The sequence below is a fragment of the Xyrauchen texanus genome, chromosome 12 (assembly GCF_025860055.1).
Source record: "Xyrauchen texanus isolate HMW12.3.18 chromosome 12, RBS_HiC_50CHRs, whole genome shotgun sequence".
NCBI lineage: Eukaryota > Metazoa > Chordata > Actinopteri > Cypriniformes > Catostomidae > Xyrauchen > Xyrauchen texanus.
In genome coordinates, this window is record NC_068287.1 from 38463192 (window position 1) to 38485988 (window position 22797).

The 22797-nt window shown below is 37.4% G+C and overlaps 3 protein-coding genes across 4 annotated transcripts; all 3 read left to right on the forward strand.

Annotated features, from left to right (window-relative positions):
- Positions 1–3953: 3953 nt before the first annotated feature.
- On the forward strand, positions 3954–6799 carry LOC127652615 (homeobox protein Hox-B8a-like). Of its 2 annotated transcripts, none has more exons than XM_052138858.1 (2): positions 3954–4888; positions 5685–6799. In XM_052138858.1, the coding sequence occupies exons 1-2, from the start codon at positions 4465–4467 to the stop codon at positions 5999–6001; spliced, it is 741 nt and encodes a 246-aa protein (XP_051994818.1). In that variant the 5' UTR covers positions 3954–4464; the 3' UTR covers positions 6002–6799. The 2 variants fall into 2 exon arrangements, with proteins under 2 accessions (XP_051994818.1, XP_051994819.1); XM_052138859.1 differs by having other exon boundaries at positions 5688–6799.
- Positions 6800–7950: 1151 nt separating this feature from the next.
- LOC127652618 (homeobox protein Hox-B7a-like) lies at positions 7951–12149 on the forward strand. Its single transcript, XM_052138863.1, has 2 exons — positions 7951–8452; positions 11447–12149. The coding sequence occupies exons 1-2, from the start codon at positions 8032–8034 to the stop codon at positions 11695–11697; spliced, it is 672 nt and encodes a 223-aa protein (XP_051994823.1). The 5' UTR covers positions 7951–8031; the 3' UTR covers positions 11698–12149.
- A 7506-nt stretch (positions 12150–19655) lies between these two features.
- On the forward strand, positions 19656–22312 carry LOC127652617 (homeobox protein Hox-B6a-like). Its single transcript, XM_052138862.1, has 2 exons — positions 19656–20155; positions 21236–22312. The coding sequence occupies exons 1-2, from the start codon at positions 19726–19728 to the stop codon at positions 21487–21489; spliced, it is 684 nt and encodes a 227-aa protein (XP_051994822.1). The 5' UTR covers positions 19656–19725; the 3' UTR covers positions 21490–22312.
- Positions 22313–22797: the final 485 nt, after the last annotated feature.

The window sequence follows — 22797 nt, forward strand, 5'->3', positions numbered from 1 at the left end:
GATAAGATCCAAACTATTGTGCTTTTGACGCAGTTATTGAAGAACGTATGAAGGCAGCTTTAAAGAGAGCTGCATACAACAGGCGGTTACGATTAAACATTTTTGAAGACACTGCCAGTTCTCCTGGCTCACAGATGTGTTCATGAATAGCAAATATATACTTATTTATTCAGCATAAGTCTGTTCTAATTCTAGGGGTGAGGAGATATTTTGAGTCTAGCCGCATCACTCATTAACGCCCATTATTTGGGTGTTTTGAAAGGAAACAAACTGCAGAAAGGATGTGCGCTCTATGTTCGGAGGAAATGGGAAGTCGACTGTCATAAAAAAGAGAAAGAAATTCAATGTGGTGTGCCGCAATAAAATAATATGACTGCAATAAAACTTTATAGGGTATACATTTCTGAAGGTTAAGAACTAAATGGTTGTAAAGCAAACACAACGTGGAAAAGGAAAATAAAAGGGAAACACGTTTCAAGTAGGCCTACAAAGTAACGGTAAGGCAGAGAATTTTGCAAAGGCCCATACACGGTACTGGCCTTAGCATTCTTTTTCTCCCCTTGTCTTGCATTTGCCATTTTATTGTGCACAACGTTTGCTTTTCAGCAGTCCAGATTCCTTGCAGAGTAGGGGGTCGAGATCTGGACTTCCACATGAGAGCCTTGAGTCCAGTTCTCTCGACACCCACCCTTTGTTCCATTTCCGAACGCACAGACCTTATAGCAGGCCATAAAATGACACAAAAGGATTTCTGGCGAGACGTCTGGATGACCAACCTTAATTTGTTTACAACCTTTTGGGATTTCGCTATTCTGTGGGTACACATCCGATTGTGTCTTGGTGATATCTGATACAATAGACGGTTGCTAAAGAACAATATTTAATTCCACAAAATAACAGTTCTTTCCATTATAATCTCCAGCTGCATTCCCTAAAAACACAGCTAGGTGTTAAGCTTTAATTGTCAACATAGAACATGCAGAAGTATTAGTTGCTGAATTGTAGATCCGTGTCGTATCAAACCCTATAAATAAATGTTCTATGATGTGTGGAAACGCACAGGTTGGTTGCTTCAGTGACCAGTAAAGTTACCTGCATTATTATATGTGCTACACGTACAAAAGTATACTTCTAAATTACAAATTTATCAAAGTAAAATGACAAAAATAAAACAAATATTTAACAAATTGAAATGAAACACACACACACACACACACACACACACACACACACACACACACACACACACACACACACACACACACACACACAATAAAACATTTGAATCAATTATAAATTGAGAAATGTTAATATTAAGCCCTGTGAGCAATGAATTCATCCCATTAATTAATTTTTTTCTTTCATTCTTTCTTTCTTTCTTTCACAGAAAAAGTAGTAGTAGTAGTAGTAGTAATAGTAGTAGTGGCAGCAGCAGCAGTATTTTAGTTCTGTCTAGTAGTATCAGTTGTTGATATTTAATAGTAATATCAGTTGTTCATAAAAGGAATTAGAGGAGTGCAACCCAAATAAAGAATATAACGTCTCATGCATGGACGGAATATTTAAGATATTTCTGTACCTCATTCCAAATTCCAAAGTAATGCAGTTCGTGAATGGAATATGAAAGTAAGAATTCTTTCTTTCTTTCTATATATCTTTCTTTCCTATTTTCTTTCTTTCTTTCTTTTTGAAAGAAAAATAATTAAAAAAATCTACTCAAGACTAGATCCTATATTCCCCGTTTAAATGTATTCATTGTTATAGATAATTAAAATAAGTACTTTACATCATTGAATTTGCACTTACTGAGCGTTTAATTCGCTCATTCTGCTTTAATGTCTGTTGTTTATAGAACCATTAGCTTTTGAACTTCCGTCTCATTACAGATGTGACACACAATTGCCGCTTGATGGCAATGTTGTTCCATCTAAAAGAGACTTGTTGGCGATATTTCCCTCCCTCAAACCGGAAATCACTTGAACCAAAACATTTGCAGACATGTGCTGTTACACTTGACTAAAGGAAGGCTTACACAATTTCCCTGTGTCACACTGGAAGTTTTGAATGACTTGAGATCATTCTTTAATCTGTGTGATGAATAACCAGAGAAATAGCCTCTGAACATAATAGTAACTAAGTGATGTGGTCTACATTATAAAATAAAAAACTAACATTTTATTTGGTTAAGACTTTTTGGGAATTCATGGAGCCAAATTCACTTCGTCAAGTTCTTATATATAACCCCAAATTTGAAAGATGTGATGTCTTAATGGTTGATTTAAATTATGTTACTTTTCGATGATAAATATAATATAAAACCACTACACAAAACTCTTTTGGAAAATGTTTTATTGAGAACAAAACAAACATAAATCTGTTGCATTCTAGTTGAATATATGGCGTCTGGACTGAAACATTTAAACAGCAACTTAATATACAATAAATCACAACATTAATTAACATTTTAGTAGATTCACTTTTTACCCAAATATTTATTAAACACAATATTACAGAAAGTTCACATTTCTTTCACGCTAAGCATTTTGGTTTTATGTTTACATCAGAAGTCGTATAAAAAATGCTATATTTAACTAATACCAAATCATATACGTTTCACCGCTCGAACAGATAAATTATCCTCTTTGTCCTTGTAAAGAGAGAAAAATACTATAGAAAGATTATTTACTTTAGGATAAGATTTGCGTGACTGCCACGCTGAAGATTGACCCGTAATACAGAAACATTAACGTTGTGCAAAATCCATGTGCTGAAAAACAAATCACACTCCTTATAAGTAATATGCATCTTAAATAGGATTAGTGATACTGATACTGAATTGATTACATGGAGGAGTTATTTCTTTCCAAACCTCTGCAGTAATTTAGACGCATATGAAGATTTAATATAATCACAAGAAACAGCAGCATTAAATCATATGCGTCATGTAGGTTTTTTGTGTTTTGAGTACATTAATACTTAATTCACTTATAGGCTACTTTAAAATAATCATTGATAAAATAGTTTCATTTTTGTAATATAAAACTTTTCCACCAATTTCCCCCAGATTAGAACGAAATGATATTTAGAAATCAATACAATCTTATTGGAGTTACAAATCTTTTATTGTAATTATTGATTCCACATTATTAATTTGGTAGAATTTATGTATTTTTGAAAATATTTTCCTTTTCACATCAGGCAATTTCCATCGGATTTTGTAAGAAAATTTTAATCTGATTTCCTCATGTTAAATAGTGACAAACCGAAAGAAAGAAAGTACAGAAAGCAACGCTAAAATGACAATTAAATGACTCAATATCTCCGCACGGACAAAATTTGGTGTGAAGCATTTACAGCCATGGTCGTGGAACCTCATAAAAACTAACAGCTTTTTTGATGCACCACGTTAACAACAAATAGTAGGGGTGTTTATTGCATTTTATAGTTTGTTAAACCATTTACAACCACATTTCCCATTATGCTTGACGTGCAAATATTTTCGAAATCTTTATTTCTCTGTAAATATATTTTTAAGTAGCCTACGTTTATCAAAATTTTAAATATGCCTCGCTTATTGTGGATGCGCGCCTCAATTGCATAAAATGTTTTGACAGTTTGAACACTGCAGTAAGGTTTATATGCTATGTTAAAATTGATACCAATTAAAATTTGCACCCTTTAAAATTGAGCGTTTCGATCCTGACATTTTCAAAAAGTGAGACTCGACCTCGTTTGAGATTTTGAAAATTAACGACAAAACATGCATTACTTTAGGTTGCTTGAGATGTACATCAACAATTTTTAAAATTGAGCTTTGGTGTGGATAAGTTGATTGGGGGAGGGGCAGCTATGCACTTGATCTGATGCAAAGCGGCAGATTTCTCATTAACTTGCCCGCTTGAACATATTAATGTGCATATTCTCCCCTCCTCTCTCACTTGCGGCCACCTACCCCCTCCTTCTCTCTCCCCGGCTCCCTCGTTCTCTCTCTCTCTCTGAGTGTTTGCTCGCATTTCTTTTTCTCTCTTTTTCATTCTCTCACCCTCCATATCAGAATCGCGCAGAGCGGTGTCCGTGTGGGGGATGCAAGAAGCCAATGGGATGAGGATCTGATAGTAGATGCAGATAGTACATTTTCGAAAACTCACGGCAAAATATGAAACTACTTATCTGCAGTCGAGTAAATCACAGAAAACTGCTTGGGAACTGGCACCCTTCAACGGAATTGTGATGCTGGAACTCTACAGCGGAAACGTACCTATGGGAGCTAAATAGTTGGGCTTTAGAGAAATTATTTTGACAAAGGTGAACAATCACAAGTCATTCAGTTGTTTGGAAATCATCGCTTGTTGTGGTATTGTTTGTTACCTCAGTAACAGCTAAACTGACCACTCTCCGTAGCTCCTGCGCTGATACAAACACATTAAAAAAAGCAAACTCTTGCACAAAATCAGCATCGAAAAAATGAGCTCCTATTTCGTCAACTCTCTCTTCACCAAATACAAAAGTGGAGATGCTCTACGACCGAACTATTACGAGTGCGGTTTTGCTCAAGACCTGGGGACAAGACCCACCGTCGTGTACGGTCCAGGCACCGGGGCCACTTTCCAGCATGCCCCCCAGATTCAGGAGTTTTACCACCATGGCGCATCCACGCTCTCTGCATCCCCATACCAGCAGAGTCCATGTGCGGTAACTTGTCACGGCGAGCCTGGAAACTTCTATGGTTATGATGCTCTCCAGAGGCAAACACTTTTCGGTGCTCAAGACGCCGACTTGGTTCAGTATAGCGACTGCAAGCTCGCCACTGGGGGCATCGGTGACGAGACGGACAACACAGAGCAGAGTCCGTCGCCCACACAGCTGTTCCCCTGGATGCGACCTCAAGGTGAGCTTTAGTAGACAGAAAAGCCTGCCAACTTGCGATGTGTGTTGTTCGTGTTAGAGTGACAAAAACCTAAACTAGCCGCACAAAAGCCTCCGTGCAATTTAGGTTTAAAGGTGCATTTCCTGTGTGCACAAGAGGGGGGACAATAGCGGGTTTAATTGTTTTATGGTGTTCAAAACTTGTGAATCACTTTACAGTTTAATGACCCTGCCATAGAAAGAGAGAAGAGTGGGAGAGAGGAAGAGAAGAGGGCAAGAGAAAAGCCCCATCCCTGCTTTCTGTTTCCATATGTGAGAATTTGTCCCACCACTGATCTCTCACGTCTCACTTAAGTCAAAGTTTTACTGCAACATTTAACGACTGAGGCTTGGGTTTATTTCGCTACAGTGAATGTGTCACAATGGATATAGCATTTACGGCTTTTCCTAATACTTAGAAAATGGATAATGAAAAAGACTGGGGTTTGATGAATATGTGTGTTCAATATTGTTCACACAGGCTAACAATGTATTTGCGTTGAGGTACCTTTATTTTTTAATGATGGTGCTTTTACAATGGTTACTTAGGGTACATTGTTTTATCCTATTGTAAGTCTCCAGAGTACACAAAAACTTACTTATAAACTAATAATGTAACTGCATGTAGATGCACTACAGTATGTGTAATAGATGAACATTTCGATTGGGCTTCATTCTTATATGTGTTAGTTGCCTTTGTTTCCTGTCAATTATTGATTCTAAAATTATGGTGTCGCATTTTGCGCTCTGTCTAACGTCTGTAAACCTTTTATTGCCAGCAGCTGCCGGACGAAGGCGAGGCCGCCAGACCTACAGCCGCTACCAGACGCTCGAACTCGAGAAAGAGTTCCTCTTCAATCCCTACCTGACACGAAAGCGAAGGATTGAAGTATCACACGCTTTGGGACTGACCGAACGACAAGTCAAAATCTGGTTTCAAAATCGACGCATGAAATGGAAAAAAGAAAACAACAAGGACAAGTTTCCAAGCAGCAAGTCTGAACAAGAACAGATCGAAAACGAGAAACGGGAGAAAGAACAGGCGTCCGGGGCACAGTCAGCTGGCGAAGACTGCGACAAGGCAAAACAAATATAGAACGGATGTGTGTGTGTGTGTGTGTGTGTGTGTGTGTGTGTGCGCGCGGGCGTGTGTGAAAATGGCCAAGAATGAAAACTGAAAATAAAACACAGGCAATGATGAAGAGTAAGGATGTTTGCATGGGAGACCGTTTAGTCAAGCCGAGTTGTAACATCTTTCACCCAATGAAGGAAGGAGTCGAAACAATGACTGGGACTAGATAATGACTATATACCTAATGTGATTACTACAAAGCTTCGGGAAATCGAAGGTCAAGAAGCATTTCTACTTTTTAACTGATGTTCGGAGAGTCATGATAGTGTTGAAACTAGTCTCCTTTCTTTGTGGAATAATTATCGTGAAACTTATGTTTCTATTGTTAGGATACTGTCATTAACAATTACATTGGCAGCTGTATAGTTTTTAAGTTAAATGGTGCACTTTTAACTGTTTTTCACTTATATGTTATGATGTTGACGTAGTGATTAATGACTTCCAACAACATGAAACTGCCTATTTATGCTGTAGAATCTCTTTTTACACGTCTTTTGTTCTTCTCAAATCGATGGTATTTCATTGTCTTCCTTTCCTGGGGTAAGCATGCGCACAGAGGATTATAAAAATGAAATAAACTTAATAAAAAATTATGTCATTTGACCCATTGCTTATTACAAATCAAAATGTTGTTTTTCACGTTTACTGGTGAAAAAGATTGTGGGTATGACTATATGCTTTTATTGTCATTCGTAACTGTGTTCTAGTGTTTAAACGTGGATGCCCCTGAAGAAAGTGGACACAATAAAGTTAAAAAGCAAGAATCCGTGACATCTCGTGTTCTCTACATCATTTGCTCGAAGCCGAGATATAATGGTCTGGTGTCCCGAGGACCGCATCAACCAAAAACTCCAGGTCACCAGACACCATGTTGTGCTAGGTTTAAACATAAATCGCTTAATGGGATTATACTAAGAACTAAGATAAAATAGTACACATTGATGTTTACAGAGATAAGCCATGCAGCGTGTTCTTGTCCTTGACTTGTAGCTGTATGTGCAGTCTATTACTTACATGACTAAGAGAGCGGCGACAGGTGAAACCACAATTGAAAACTCTCATTACTATTTTGTCAGACCAAAACATTGTAACACGACACGCTATGCCACTAAACAGGAACAAAGTCTATCTAAACTCACAGAGACCACTACACCAATTTTCTCTTACCACAAAATGTAATCATGGTTGTTAAATGTGGGCATTTGAGTTATGGGAAAATTATTTAAGCTCATGTTAATTAAGGTTAAGCTCATGTCAGGTGAATTACTGTCGTAAAAAATTTCGTAGCTCCTTGACAAGGTAAGCAGCCTATGCTTAGAGAAACTGTTAGGGATGCACAGAGCCAGTCCGTCGTCATGGAAATTGCTTGGTTGTGGTGATTGTTCAGGCTATAGGAATGCTGTGAAGCAGAAACTTTAAGTAAGGGGACGAAGCATCTTCCTCTGACATGATGCATCAATACAGGTCATATTGACAAAAACACACAGTGATAAGACTAATGAAAAGAGGAAATTGGGTTGAAAATCAATACAAAAATCAATACGTTTCTTGTCATTTGTGTGGGGCCATGGTAGCCACCCAAATAAGAATTGCATTCTTAAATATGGGCAACCTGCATTCATTTATAAATTTGTACAGGTCACAATTATTTATTGCTGGGTACGGAGTCATGTGATTACAGAAACCTTCTCAAGAACCAATCGATTTTGGTGTTTTACTGTGCGTTTGTATTGACTGTAGGCACCTTTGGCTTTAAGTGAATAACTTAACAGTTTTATGTGGTGGTCAGCTGCGCAGCCTTTTTCCGCATTAGAAAAGGCTCTGGGATGGCCTTGATTCATTGGATGACTTTTCATCACGTGCTTCCCATCACGTGGCCCCTAAGGAAAAGGGGTGATTTTTGGTGTAAATCTGGACTGTAATTCTGTAATATATCATTGGACATCGTAAACCCGACACTTAAAGCTCTTGGCCTATAAGTCATTTATAAAATTATGAGTTCGTTGTATTATGCGAACGCACTGTTTTCCAAATACCAAGTGCCGAGTTCTGTCTTCTCTACTGGCGTATATCCCGAGCAAACTTCTTGCGCATTTGCGACCAGTTCCCAGCGGGCCAGCGGTTACGGCTCGGATTCTACCGGTGCACCGGTCTCCTCTTCTTCCTCCTCCTTGTCGACCATGTATACCAACGGTGTTTGTCTTTCCAGCCAGAGCCAAGGCATTTACCCAACTACGTATGAGCTGGGGGTCGTCTCTTTGAACATGCACAGCTCCCTGTTTGATCAACCGAGTCTGCCCATGGTGTGCACCGGCGATCTCTCTAAAGCGCAAAGCAGTGGTAAGACAGAACAGAGAGGCTTCCTTCAGAACAACGACGACAACCTCCGGATCTATCCGTGGATGAGAAGTACAGGTTTGTGAGAACAGTTTCTTGACGACAAGGCTGTCTGTGTATGTTTGAGGGAGGTGTTGTGGGGAGTGGGATTAAGGGGCGCAAACAAATTATTCCAAAGAGTGTTCGTTTAACTGTTTTGTCGCAAATTGGCCAGAGTAACTTCAAGAACTTCCTGACGCAGCTCTTTCGTCAGATCTTTTATCGCTAATTGGGCACCATAAAACCACAATTCAACACATCCTAGTTTGTAGTATTTCGTGTTTTGTGAAAAAGGGAGGGGAAGGGAGGAAAAATATGGAAGAAGAATGTTATTTTATCGTAAATCTCAAGACTAACTACATTGCCAGAGTTTTGTTGCATCGTTGTACATGTTGCAGCATGTTTAAATTAATCCATACTGACATATATACAAGTATAGAATAGAGTTTTTCGTAGTCACTGGCTTTGAAAAGCCTTGTATATCGTTGGTGTGAAACAAAATTTTGATTGACTTTTGTGAACATTTCTGTAAGTAATTTAACTGTTCCTGGGCGTGGAAGTGTGAGTTTCTTGAATATGAATGTGTTGTACATGTGTGTGTGTGTGGGTGAGTGTGTGAAAGAGAGAGAGAAAGAGAGAGAGAGAGATAGAGAGAGGTCGTTTCACAGAATATAGGACTCCAACAAATTATTCGTATAATTTTTAAATAATAGTCTCTTTTAACCTTAAAAACACTTTCCAGCTACGACAAGTCTTGACTGTCGTATTTGAGAGAAGGCTGACAAGTTTTCTTTTAATGATTTTCTGTAGCCACTCAAGACACTCCCCGCAAGCACCGACGTTCATATCAGTCAACTGTCAACCCGGGGCGCTTCTCTTATTGACTTACATTTATTCAATACAACAACATAAATTATCTTGAAATATATTTTTCATTAGCAATTCTCAAATGACCAACTTTTTGGTGCATATATATTCGTTGTCCGTTGAAGTTCTATCTGAAATGCCAATGTAATTTTAGGAAAAATGCATCATTGAAGTTTCTATTAAAGTGAGCTTTAAGCTTATTTGACTGTGCAATACAAAGAGGCGTGGCACCGTTATTCCGTCATTCAATTGTAATGATTAGGCTATGATTGGGCCTCTTTCGATTAAAGTGAACATTTTCTATTCAGATATTTTAATCTGACATTTACAGATCAGATTAGTCCATGTTGACACTGATGTCGTAACGTGTCTGTTGTAACACAAGCCACTTGATTGGTCTTAAGATACGTTTTTTAAAGCTGGTGGTCAGATGATATAAAACACTATCATAGAACGAAATCAGGCCTCGACATCTTTTATCCAAGAAACAAAATCACGAGTAGATAAACATATAGGCCTATAAGTAATGGGTGCTTCTATAACTCTGAACGTATGAGACATAGGCCTACTATGGATCTGTTTTACCATGGGCAGCAGCCTTTTTGTGCTTTTATTTGATATTACAGAAGGATTAATTAATTAATTTAAGTTGGATTTCAGATGTTGCAGAGACTTTCTCTCCTTTGCTTCTACCACAACACACACACACACACACACACTTACCAGATGGAGTTAAATTCCCACTTTGATCATTCGGGAATCTTTGCGTCAAAGACACTGCATAGTTTTAGAATACAATGGTTGGCCTTGTTTTAACACGTACAAAAGCGTTTCGTTCTGCGAGGACACACATCCGCACCATCATTTATATTACTCAATGACCGAACGAAATAACGAAGGACTTAAATGCAGAAGCACACTTTTATTTATTTCTACCATCATTTTTCTTCTGCGTTTTTTTTTACCCAAATTGTTCTGGCTTTGCACAGTTTGTCCTCAATTAGTGAAGTGATACGACGTCAGACGCGGATGCAGCGACCGAAGAGTGCAATAAAAAGTTGTAAAAGCACTCGAACTCAAAACAGTCTCCATTTGTCGACAGTCTGCTGGAATCGGAAACGCAGGGACAGCAAAAAGTCACTGACCGTGAGCAAGGCTTTGAAAGTCTAGTTTGATTATTCTTAAAAAAATGTAACTCCTAAAGACAGTATAGATTACCAAGATGGACAGACAGCACTATGGCGATTCTGTGCAAAGGAACTAGATCCTGTTGTTGAATGGTCATGTTTAGGAGGAAGTCTAATCGACCAGCGCCCCAGAGACATGTGAGAAAATAACATAAAGGGTAATTGTAGACTTTATCTGTGCTTTTAATTTACATTTCACCTTTAAATTTTTTTACCTAGTTATTTTAGCTAGATAGTTACGTATTGCGTTTCTTAATACAAATGCGTATTACGACAAAAAAAAAAAAAAGATGCAAATTACTTGTTTGTATTTTAAGTGTTGTCCTATGTGTCTATTTTAATGATCTTTTTTACTGTCGTTAATGTAATCACAATGTAAAGAATGAATTTATTTTATTTTATAGATAACATCTATAAAGCACTGGCACTGCAACGGGCTATTCTTTTGTGCTCATCCTAAAAGTCAAAGAACTATCTGTATTTAAATGGTCACTTATATCAGTATCAAAGCATGTATTTGTAAAATCACAACGCATTGGAAGCAATGTTTATGGGAAAATACAAGCAGTCCACACATGTGTAAGAATCAAGCAGCATGCGTATGATTAGATTTCCCCCAATGTGTCTTTTCATAGCGAATATGTGGAATCTATTGTCTTAAATGCTCACATTCAGGTGTCTTTACAATCTTCAAGTTGTTTTTCTTAAATTTGAATGGTTCTTTTATCTGTTCCATTAGCATATATTATTTTATTATTATTATTTTATTTTTAATGTAAACAAATTATTCATTCTTTCTTGGTTAATTAAAAACAAGTGAGATTGGGCTGTACCAATTCACGTGCAGCATGCGGATACACAAAATCTTTTATTATTTCTATCCATCCAAAAGGTGATCTTTTTATTGCTGTTGCTTAGGCCTTTAGTATTGGTGGATCCATTCGCTCTCTAACATGGGCTCCTTTTACATTGTCCACAGGTGTGGACCGGAAGAGAGGTCGCCAGACATATTCGCGCTATCAAACGCTAGAGTTGGAGAAAGAGTTCCACTTCAACCGTTACCTTTCACGGCGACGGCGTATCGAGATTGCACACACTCTTTGCTTGACCGAACGCCAGATCAAAATCTGGTTTCAAAACAGAAGAATGAAATGGAAGAAAGAGAATAAATCGGCGGACCCTTGCTCTCCTGCTGCTGACCAAATCGTGGATGACGAGGAAGAAAAGTAGCAATGGAAGGCAAGAAAGAAGATGAACAGAAAAAATAGACTGTGCTATGAAGAGGAAGAGCAATTTGACTTGCTTTAATTCATGACGAAAAAAGATTCTACCTACTCCTACTATTACTCAGTTCATGTAGACAGTGTCAAGATAGTGGCTGCTACTGTAACTTGTATTTGACTTGTATTCATGTTAGAGACTATTCAAATATTTAAAGAGAGTGAGAAAGAGAGGGAGAGAGATATCAAACTTTTGAAAATTAAGTTTACATGCTCACTTATTTGTGGCCTATTTTGTTCGGGCTATTTACAGAACGGAGAAAGCAGCTTTAAACAAGTTTTGTGCATATATATTTATGTTTTTTATTTTTATTTTGACAAACCGCTATTCTGTATATAGAACTGTGTCTTAATTGTTTGTTTTTTTCCTGTTTCGCAGAAGTGTTTAAATAAACGAAGTGAAGTGTACAGTGATGTAATTTTTTGCCTCAGTAGAACTTTTATTTCTCATTTATTTCATTTTATTTTCTTGTTTTTTCGTTTCTTTTCTTCGTAGCATTGGCTTAGATTTTAACACTTGCATTTTGATATTTCATGCTTTTTATCCTTCAATATGAAAATACATGTCTCTTTAAAATCGTCCCAAAAAAAGCTCCTTGAAAATCCAGCAATGCTTGGTGCTTTTAATGGTTATTATTCATATTATTATTATTAATACTAGTAGTCGTTGTATTATTAATAATAATAACAATAATAATAATTATTATTATTATAAGCCTTTTTTTGTTTACCGTGGTTCTTCATTGATAAATATTCTGTTAGTCAAATTGGTCAAAAGGTATTTTTTTTATTTTTTATATTATAGTATTTTATTATGAGGAAAACAGTAATACGTTTGTTGTGGATAAAACGACTGAAAACAGATTAACAGTTTAAATTAAAGACAACATCGTCGCCACGATCGCTTCTAATTCTGACCAAAAAAATGAGAGAGAAACGTTTCACACAAATATGTAACGTATTAGATTTGGTACAAGCCTGGTAGGTTTACTATCTTTATTTAAATATATGGCATTGTTGTGATTGGCACATTTGATATTATTTGATTGCCTCTTTATTATTAATTTGAGCAGTGTGGCATATTATTACTCCACTTGTTAAAAAGAGAGCCCGTAGACGGAAGTCACAGGTTCTGTATCGTGTGTGACCAAAAGAAGGCTTTTATAGTATGGGTTGTAAACTAATGTGTTTAGTGCATCAATAAAAAAGCCGGAAATGCCATAAAATGGGCAAATAATAATCAGCAAAATGGGAAATCGGTCTGTTTTTTTGCGTCAGCCCCTTATAGCAGCACTTAAGAATTTGTGACAATAGGCCTATCTTTTCGGAATAAACTGTAACACAAAAAGTGACTCGCTGTTTTTTTTTTTTACTTTTTCTTGATGAAGCAAATATATAAATGCAATCTGCTGTATACTGTGATCTTCAACAATGTGTTATTGTCGCAGTGCGAAATTATCCTGTATGTGGTGTCTCGTTTGAGCTGCCAGGTCTCTGGTGCACCATTACAATTATGTGAAAAACATTTGTTCATCTATTTCTGAAATGTTTTTGTTTTTAATTAATGTAAACGAGTCATATACAAATTATACATCATATTCGAATCGGAAGAGATTTTTTAATCGAGATTAATAATATTATCCAAAAGAAAGTAAATTCTGTAACTCCAGAATAACAAACCGAAAAATTTATATTCTACAATTTTGTTCATGTTATTGTATGTTATTATGCCTCTAGTATTCTAAAAATCCTAAATTTAAGATTGAAACTATGACCGAACATTGTCTCTTGAGGTAGACACTTCCATTAGAAAACATATTGCTTTATAAAGTCACACACCAGGAGTTTATAGCGTCGTAAACATTTTCCACCACAGTAGCACGTCTAATCTGCCTTGTTTTGCGGCCTTTGCCATTTTATATAAAGATATGACATCCGCTCTTGATTTAAAATCATGACACAATTATAAAAAGGTCCTGATGTGTTTTAATTCGGCTTCAGATAATGTAGACTACATGCATGGCAATTGTTGTATATGTTCGACTAATAATCCTTCTAGTGAAGGATTTTAGTGTTTGTTCATGAAAAACAAACACAAAACACCTAAAATTTGAGGATTGCCTTGAGTTTGAATATGAAAAAGATGGCGACGGCAGAAGAGCTGCTGTTAAAACAGTCATGAAGAAATGCAATAAATTCCTTGTTGTTTTATGAAAATTTACAACTTTGTGATAGAAGTTTATGAGTGCCTTGGTCCTGGGATTGGACGAGGATGGTCATGTGGACGGGTAACCGTGAACATGAACTTTTTATGATTTCCCAAGTGGTTATTTTGCAGCATTCTTTTGGCCGCCGCACCTAATGTGGCTGTACTGTGCTCCTTGAAGGTTCTTGCTCTATTGAGGGGTATATTTTGTCAAAAACAGAAAATATTGTGTCTGAGAGCATTGTTCAGGCTGATGTTCTCAGATTGTGCAGGGAGAGACCAGCCTCCTCACCGCTCTGCTATGCTAATGTGGCCGTCTATGATTGGGATATCACTGCGATGGAGTCTCATTGTGATCTAGACACGCACTACGGTCCCATCTAATTTTTCAAACGGGGATCTGACTCCCATTGATTAAAACGGGTGAAACGGATGGAAGCAATGGTGCCGCTGTCATTGTCAATGTTCGTGCTAATGGCGGGACCAAGAAGAGCAACAGGACTTACCGAGCGAAAACTACGGCGAGAGGTTTGCCTCTCGGTCCTGGTGCTGGATGACGAATTATCAACAGAGGTATGGCTGTCATTGTCTCGCAACCGCATCGTTTCTTTGAGGTAAGAGCTTGACTAAACCTTATCATGCGCACTGGATGGAGACCTTGTATATTTGCCTTCTAAGATTTTGTACACGCGTGGCTGAGTTATTAGTAAACTAAAATATTCATTTACATCTTTGGTACGCATTTAGCATTTAGGTATTTGCCATCTGATTTCTTCATGTCACTGCTGGTGTATTTAAACCAAATGCATGATGCGCCTTTCCAGATATTTCGATGTGTTGATTTCGACTTTTGCTGCTGCATTCCTGTATTTATGATATGAAGAGAGTGCAGTAAAGTCTGCGGCGAGAGGGCGAGATTTGACAGAGCTGCAGATTTACCAATCGCACCGTAGTCCTATATTCCTAGGTCACTTATTACATGAAATGCTTAATGAAGATATAATGTGCTGTGCGACATTCGTGTTCCGTTAAAAGTGACATTACTAAATACCGTAAACCGCAATAATATTAATAATGATAAACAATAATAATTAACGATGGACTCCGTTAAATCGTTTGACTTGTGTAAAACGTGCTATATGCTGAATACCCAAGTTTCCTGGAAGGGGCGCCTTTCACTTCCAGATCAAATGCGCAAACCTTCCAGGTTATTCTACCAGATGCTAGTTTCATGTGAGAGGAAGGGAATGATTCCCCGTGGCTCTGTTTTACATATTTCCTCTCTCGGTTCTCATGTATTCTATCCGGTCCAGCCCGTTTGCTACGTGCCTTGAGCTTTTTGCCCATTTGTTCATATGCTCATTTTCCTCTAGTTTTACACCTCATGACGCCACGCATACCAGAGCAAGAATTATGGGCTATTGCATCTGAAGGACAAAACAAAACAAAACTATATTCCTTTAATACCAAAAATGGCACGTGAACTAGGTGATATTACATGGGCAATAATAATTACATAATTTTTTTTAAGAAACATAATTGAATGTTAGATATGATCTATCTATCTATCTGTCTGTCTGTCTGTCTGTCTGTCTGTCTATATATCTATCCTCATTCAATTCAAGAATGCATCACGAACAGTCGCTTTTCGAATAAGTTTCAATTCCTCGTATATATGTCACATCTCTGTATGTAAATACACTATAGGCTATATACCATATACTATGTATTTCAAATACATCATTGCGGGTTAAATTAAGGTGGCCCGAGCTGCCGATATGCATTTCCCTTTTTTAATTCCCTAAAGCATTCATGTGGTAAGCCAGTTGTTTAGCGCTCTTGACACAGGCTTCATTTCCCCGCTATCTGGTGCCATCTAGTGGTCAGTCTTGCATTATGACAACATCGGTGATGATTTTCCCCTAACAGTACAAGATAGTGAAAATGTATTAGTTTGTGTGAATATATATATATATTGTGTGTATGTGTGTGTATGCTCACGACGTGACTTTTTATGTCAGTGTGTTTAATGTTTTTCTCCAGCATGCTTTGTGAGTGCTTGACCATTATATATGCGCTTTATCGTTTCTTTCTCTTTTATAACTTGCATCAGCATGTGCCACTCACCAACAGATGTGTGGTTTAGCTTTTTTAAATGAATAATTCCTCTCTTAAATGTTGTATGGAGTAAAGCTCGCAAACATTGCAGCCACAGATAACAGGAAAGGCAGGGAGGGGTTCTTGGCAGTGAAACGTAAAAGAATGTAGGGGTTGTAAATTCTCGGAGCTGTTGTTGCTGCTCTTTGAAGTGTCTGCGTTTGGGAGAGATTTGTGGCACACAGAAAAACTCAGACCCGAAGGGCTTATATTCCTTCACCACATCTTGGAATGCATCCAGAATATCAGTATTTCACATATCTATGTTAATCCACTGTACAGGGAAACAAGCGCTTTCACCCAAACTTCCACAAAACCCTAAATAATTTCTAAAGTTGACTTTTTATTTATTTGACATTCTCTATTAAGGAAGAACATAATACGAAAACTAAGTATTTATTTGGACTGGTAGTGCGCAATCTGCTCATAGTAACCTGAAAAGAGAGCGAGAGATAGAGAGAGAGAGAGAGAGAGAGAGAGAGAGAGAGAGAGAGAGAGAGAGAGAGAGAGAGAGAGAGAGAGAGAGAGGTGGGACTGATTGGGAAGAGAATGACTCCTGTTTAATGTCGTACAGAGGGAATGTGTGCTATGGTTTGTCTCTTTGTGTTTCTATTTATTCATCGACTCATGTGCCCATTTGCACATTTAGTTGGATCATTTGTGAGCAATTCAAGTCAAGTAGTCACTCTGTTTTTATTTGCATAGCAGTCGTATGTAACTTTAATAATTTATGATATTACAGAACCTACAGCGGATAATTCTAGATTATCTTAACTTTTGAAGTATTGTTAACAACTGCATGGGATAACAGCGCGATAAGATTAATATGCGTATTATTATGATGACCAACAAAACGCATATAATAACCATTATTGAGGGAAACAGAAGCAGAGCACTGTGCCTTCTTTTAGCATTAAAACCAATATATTTGCATCTACAGATCTCTCGTTATAGATGGCTGACAAAGCTCCGGGAAGCAATGCTGAAGATATTATTCGCTGGGTTTTTGGTCAAGAATAAATCGGATGGTATAAGCTACATTAAAAAAAAAAAAAAAGGAAAATATGATTAATTTGTCTCAATAGTACGTATAGAAACAGATCAGTTTCAGACTCGGTTTCTCTTGACTCCCATTTTTGCACGGAGATGCGTACGTTTATAGCTCATTCTCTAAATGTGATGTATTTGTTTACACGTTAGTTTGATTTTCGCGTGTAAGGACAAAGCACACCTCAAGGCCTACGTTTGCTAGTTTTCCCCTTGCTTTTTGACAGTGAAATGCATGCACATTTGTCAATAGAACTAGTTTCACCTCAAATATTCTCATTTAATAAATCATTTTGAATTAAAACCAGTGCGTATATGCGTGTAAATCTAGTTGTTCTAATGCTAAACGTTGTTCTAGTTGTTGTTCTAATGCTAAAAGAAGTCATAATGCTAAATGTTTCACACAATAATGAAAATTATATGTGTTTTGCACAATTCACAAATATAAAAAATAAAGTATACAAATTGCAAAAAACTTTTATAAGCATATCATATTTCTGAATGTGCTTCGGGCATATAGGGAAGAATATAAACCATGAAAGGATAAGCATTATTTATTTATTCATAAATACAAAGCAACTTCTAACAAATGCATGACACCAGCATAAAAACCAACAAACAGACAACTCGTTATCTTTTGATATATTTTAATATATATAGGGCTCGCTGTTTACAGAGTGTAAAATCAGTGAAATAATTAATACATTTCAAAATCACCATTTAATTACAAAATACTAAAACATTATACAAACAAACCTTTTAAACAAACGAAACAAACATAAATAAATACATTATAAAACAGGGTTTTTAACTATTCAAAGCAAACGTAAATTCAAAATATAGTATTAACAGACTAGTTAAACGCTTGTGTTGCATGTTCAAATAATGCACAAATGACATACTCACATGCGCTTAATGTAATGCTGTACGCTCCATGGCATTAACGGGACGTTTTGGCACACTATACGAAAAGTTAAACGACAACGCATGCCTTTCCATGTCCAAATAGGTACGAAAATGTCAATGTATCCTCACAAGTACAAAAGTGACTTCAGCCGATGTATTCAGAAAAGTTGTAATGTGACTTTGTCACTCAGTTGGAAGTTGTTTCCTGTCTCTCGCAGAGGAAAATAAATACCTGTAGAAAAAATGAATAAGTTATTAATGAAGTAGAAGTAAAACAAAATAAAAAAATAACAATTTGCTTTTTGATGAAAAAAAAAACCAAACACTTTATAGTGTTTAAACTGTTACCAAGTTACATTGGACTATCTCAAACAAGGGTTGACTAAGAATGAATAGAACAAGTGATGGTAGTTATTACTAATTAATAATTAACAAATGTTGACATGGCTCTTCTCGCCATCGCTTACTTATACAAATAGAAACACAATAGATGCTTTTCCGTTCGCAGAATACTATGCAATGCGAAAGGAAACGCAGCATCCTCGTCATAGGAAACCGAAATGAAAGTAAAACGCACGCAACCCCCCATGCGCCACCTTTAAAAATATCCACTTGTTGTGCCGCAAATGGTTTACTGGTCGTATAGCGACAGGATACCCTGCCACTATAACTGTACTTTTGGTTAATGAAAAACACACGCACGCTAGACTAGTGCAGTGGAACATCGATAAAAACAGAAATGCTGTTGACCCATTTGCTGGCATTCCCAAAACATAAATTAAAGTAAAATAGTTACAATCTTGTGCGAAATTATGTTAAAAAGCTTGTTTTCATGCTTATAAACAGAAAATGCAACAACAACATCAAAAACAACTAAATACTCGGAAAGCTCGTGCACAGCACGCGCCTTTCGAGAATGCATATATACACATATTAGTATAACCATGCTAACAACTGCCAGTATCTGTCACGCTTGAATATACATTATATTTATATTAAGGCCAAGTAATATAAAACATCGAAGTATCGACAGCAGTACATCTTCTAGGCTACGTTTTGTTCAGGCTTATTTATGTGGTTTGTGTACATCATCATTTACAATTTATAATTCACCATGAATTGTATCTATTGTGACTTATTTGTGCGATTCTAGTCACTAAATTACACATATAAAGTGAAAATACATTTCCCTCACTGATGTAGAGATTAAAAATTAATAAAGCGGTACGCAACCATATTTGCTGTGAAAATCTCCTGCGCTGGGGCTTGAAGGTTGACACCTTTATCTTCAACGGCACAAGACGACTGTATGAGGGGGCAGAAATTTTATGATGTATTCAATTTAACGTTCTAAAATTCCTATGCGATTCGTACAGTGTAATTTGGAATAGAGCGGGAGAAGGGATTAAAAACATAGCTTTCTGGGGTCCCCCGGCGCGTGCAATCACAGCCCCCCTCAAGGGTGCTATTTTGCAGGCACGTCCGCTGCTATTGGTCAGTGGCTGGTCAGATGGTACGGTTTCCCTCTGTCCCGCACTGGCACATAGCCACCTAGCCCCCCCCAACCTAAAGCCCAATCTCCGATAAACTACTAATAGCTAAACCACTTGGACTATAAAACACAACAAATCATAAACCAAGCAAAAGAGCCGTGCCCTCCCAATGAGTTCCTATTTTGTAAACTCAACTTTCCCAGTGACTCTGCCTGGAGGACAGGAGCCGTTCTTGGGACAGATACCGTTATATTCCTCCGGATACACAGACCCTTTGCGACACTATCCCGGGGCTGCTTATGGAGCTACCGGTGTCCAAGACAAGACCTATCCATCCTCCTTTTACCAGCAAGCGAATGGTGCCTATGGTAGGGCAACCGCCGCCGGTCCCTGCGATTACGCGACGGCAAGCTTCTACAGGGAAAAGGACCCTGCTTGCGCCCTCTCTAGCATAGAGGAACACTCGCTCGTTCTCAGCCAAGACCACCGCAAGACAGACTGCACGGGGTCGACGGGGAAATGTATCTACTCTGAGGTCGACGAACAGAAGCCGTCAGCGCCTGTTTATCCTTGGATGCAACGGATGAACTCGTGTAACGGTGAGTCCATGTTATAATTTTTTTTTATGTTTGTTTTTTGTTTTGTTTTTTGCTCATTGCTAATATACACGGAGCTAGAACGTGCTACGTGATATAAAGCTTCACTGTACAGTGCCGGAAGCCCATAGAGCGCAAATACGTTCCTCTCCACCATGCTGTGTCACACTGAAAGCCACTCCTGTTAAATTTAGTGTAATCCCTCATATGTACTTGCTTTTAAGGGAAGAAATATAGAAGTATGATTGTCACAACTCATTTAAAATATTGGATAATGAGGTTATGCAGGAGCCACGTCTAATTTTGAACAGAAGAGCTGCTGCCTCAGCGAATGGCTTATCACAAAATGGCCATTCTTGTAGTTTTGACATGTCCCCCGCTGCCTTATTGTGCGATATCATCAAGATCACAAGGCAAATACATTTATAATCGTATAACTGCACTGACAACCGCACACTGTACCACTGAGATACGATTTATGACGAGTACATGACAGTATAAAACACAAGAAAGACATTATGATGATCATGCAATAGGGCTATATATTTCATGAAACTCGAAGGGATAATGCAAGCTCTTCTTACTTTTTGAATGCTCTCATATATGGCTCTTCTAATTGAAATATCTATAACGTAATGTATGTTTATATTAGTGCACGTGCATGTTTGATCCAAAAGGACAATTTTGTCAAGTGCTCCTACTGTAACTGGACGCATTGCGTCTATGTGTTAAATGTTATATGAAGTTGTTTTGAAGCATTGTATCTCTTGTTTAAATGTTTAAATATGTAGCTAAATATCGATATAGGCGTTTCCCATGTAAACTAGTTTGATCTCTCAACATATTTGCACAAATGGACAAAATATGTAAAAATCATCATCGAGAAAAATATTTACACATGTTAAAGAATGCAAAAATGTATGATTTTTGTATACATATAGCAACCGACTTGAGTTTCTTGTCATGGTGTCCTCCTTCTCGAGCTGTTTTTTCACTCTGGATTCATCTATCACTGTAATAAACACAGTCTCAGTGTTAATGTTCTAATTACTTTTCCTGTTCCTCTTTTGCTTTTATGGACAGGGACCTTCGGTAACGCTGGACGAAGGGGTCGTCAGACGTACACTCGCTACCAGACGTTAGAACTGGAGAAAGAGTTCCACTTTAACAGGTATCTGACCCGAAGGCGCCGAATTGAGATTGCGCACGCACTGTGCCTGACAGAACGTCAGATAAAGATTTGGTTCCAAAATCGGCGAATGAAATGGAAAAAAGAGAACAAATTGATCAACTCACAGACCAGCGGCGAAGAGGAGGAGGAGAAGAGGACAGACTGAAATTATAAACTATAAATCCCATGAAAAATAAACTGTCACAGAGGGCACCAGACACCAATGTCTAATCACACAAATGAAGACTTTCCACCATTTTAGCAACTGTAGAATTCCTGTTAACTCATAAATTTAATTTCCATTGTGATTTCTGTTCGCTTTTTTTACATGTGGTTTTGTGCGCTATTACCCAGACTTGCTCTTTTACCTGAAATTTCCATGTTGAATAAAGCGATTTGAAATGTCATATTCGTGATCATATTTAAAATGTGCAAAAAATAAAGTTTATTCCCACTGTTTGCCAAAAAAAAAAAAAAAAGAGAAAAGAGAAAATAAAACAAAAAAAAAAAAAAAAAACGTTTTTTATTTTTATTTTAGACGTTTAGACAGTTTGAGTTAATTTATAGAGTTTGGCTGGAAAGGGTTGGAGCACTTAAATATTCCAGTGAAGCATGTTAGAGGTATATTAGTCTATAATGGTTCAGTATTCTATATTTTTTGTACGTGCTTTCTGTTTGTTGTTCAACCCTTCAATAAATCTAAACATCATTCCGACTGTCATACTGTCTGAAGGCCGTGTTATATGAAATGACTGATTCTTATTGTGGTGCAACACCTGTATGCTTTCCCTTTTGTTTTTTGTTTTTTGAATATTTTTGTTTTTTACAAGAAATCTAGATTAAACAAATTTACGATAGACCTATAAGTGATGTATTGAGTTTTTATTTATTTATTTTTTATTAGTATTTCAGTGATTCCAGTTTACTGGTCAACGCATTTAACATTCACACAGCTGCGTAACCTGTATGAAATTTCAGTACCTGCCGGAAAATATGTAAATGTTTAATACATTTATTATTGTGCATATGATATTTTGCTACCAGTAGTGGTCAAGCAGTTGACAATACCCTCCACATGAAATAGGTATACACACCAAGCCAAATAACCCGTCAGTCAGGGATCTGGCTTCGTTTTTTGTACTGCTTAGAGGCCAACAGTTGCCCGTTTGGTTCCAAAATACGTCCTACAAAGTGAGAGGCGAGAAGGTTCAGCAGGCTTTCATAGATAACCAAAAGAGAAAGCTGACCTGTCCGCGCTGGTCACTCACCCTGAGAGACTCAAAAGCCTGCAGGGCTAAAAGACTAAATAGCCCACCTTTCTCAGGTGGCGGCTCCTAATTGCGTAAAGAGAAATCCACCTCGAAAACAGGCTCCACAGTTGCCAAAATATAATATAAATTATGCAGATATTTTAAACAGACAACCAACGTCTTGTGCGCCACACATTAAATTATATATACATCCTTATTAAAAC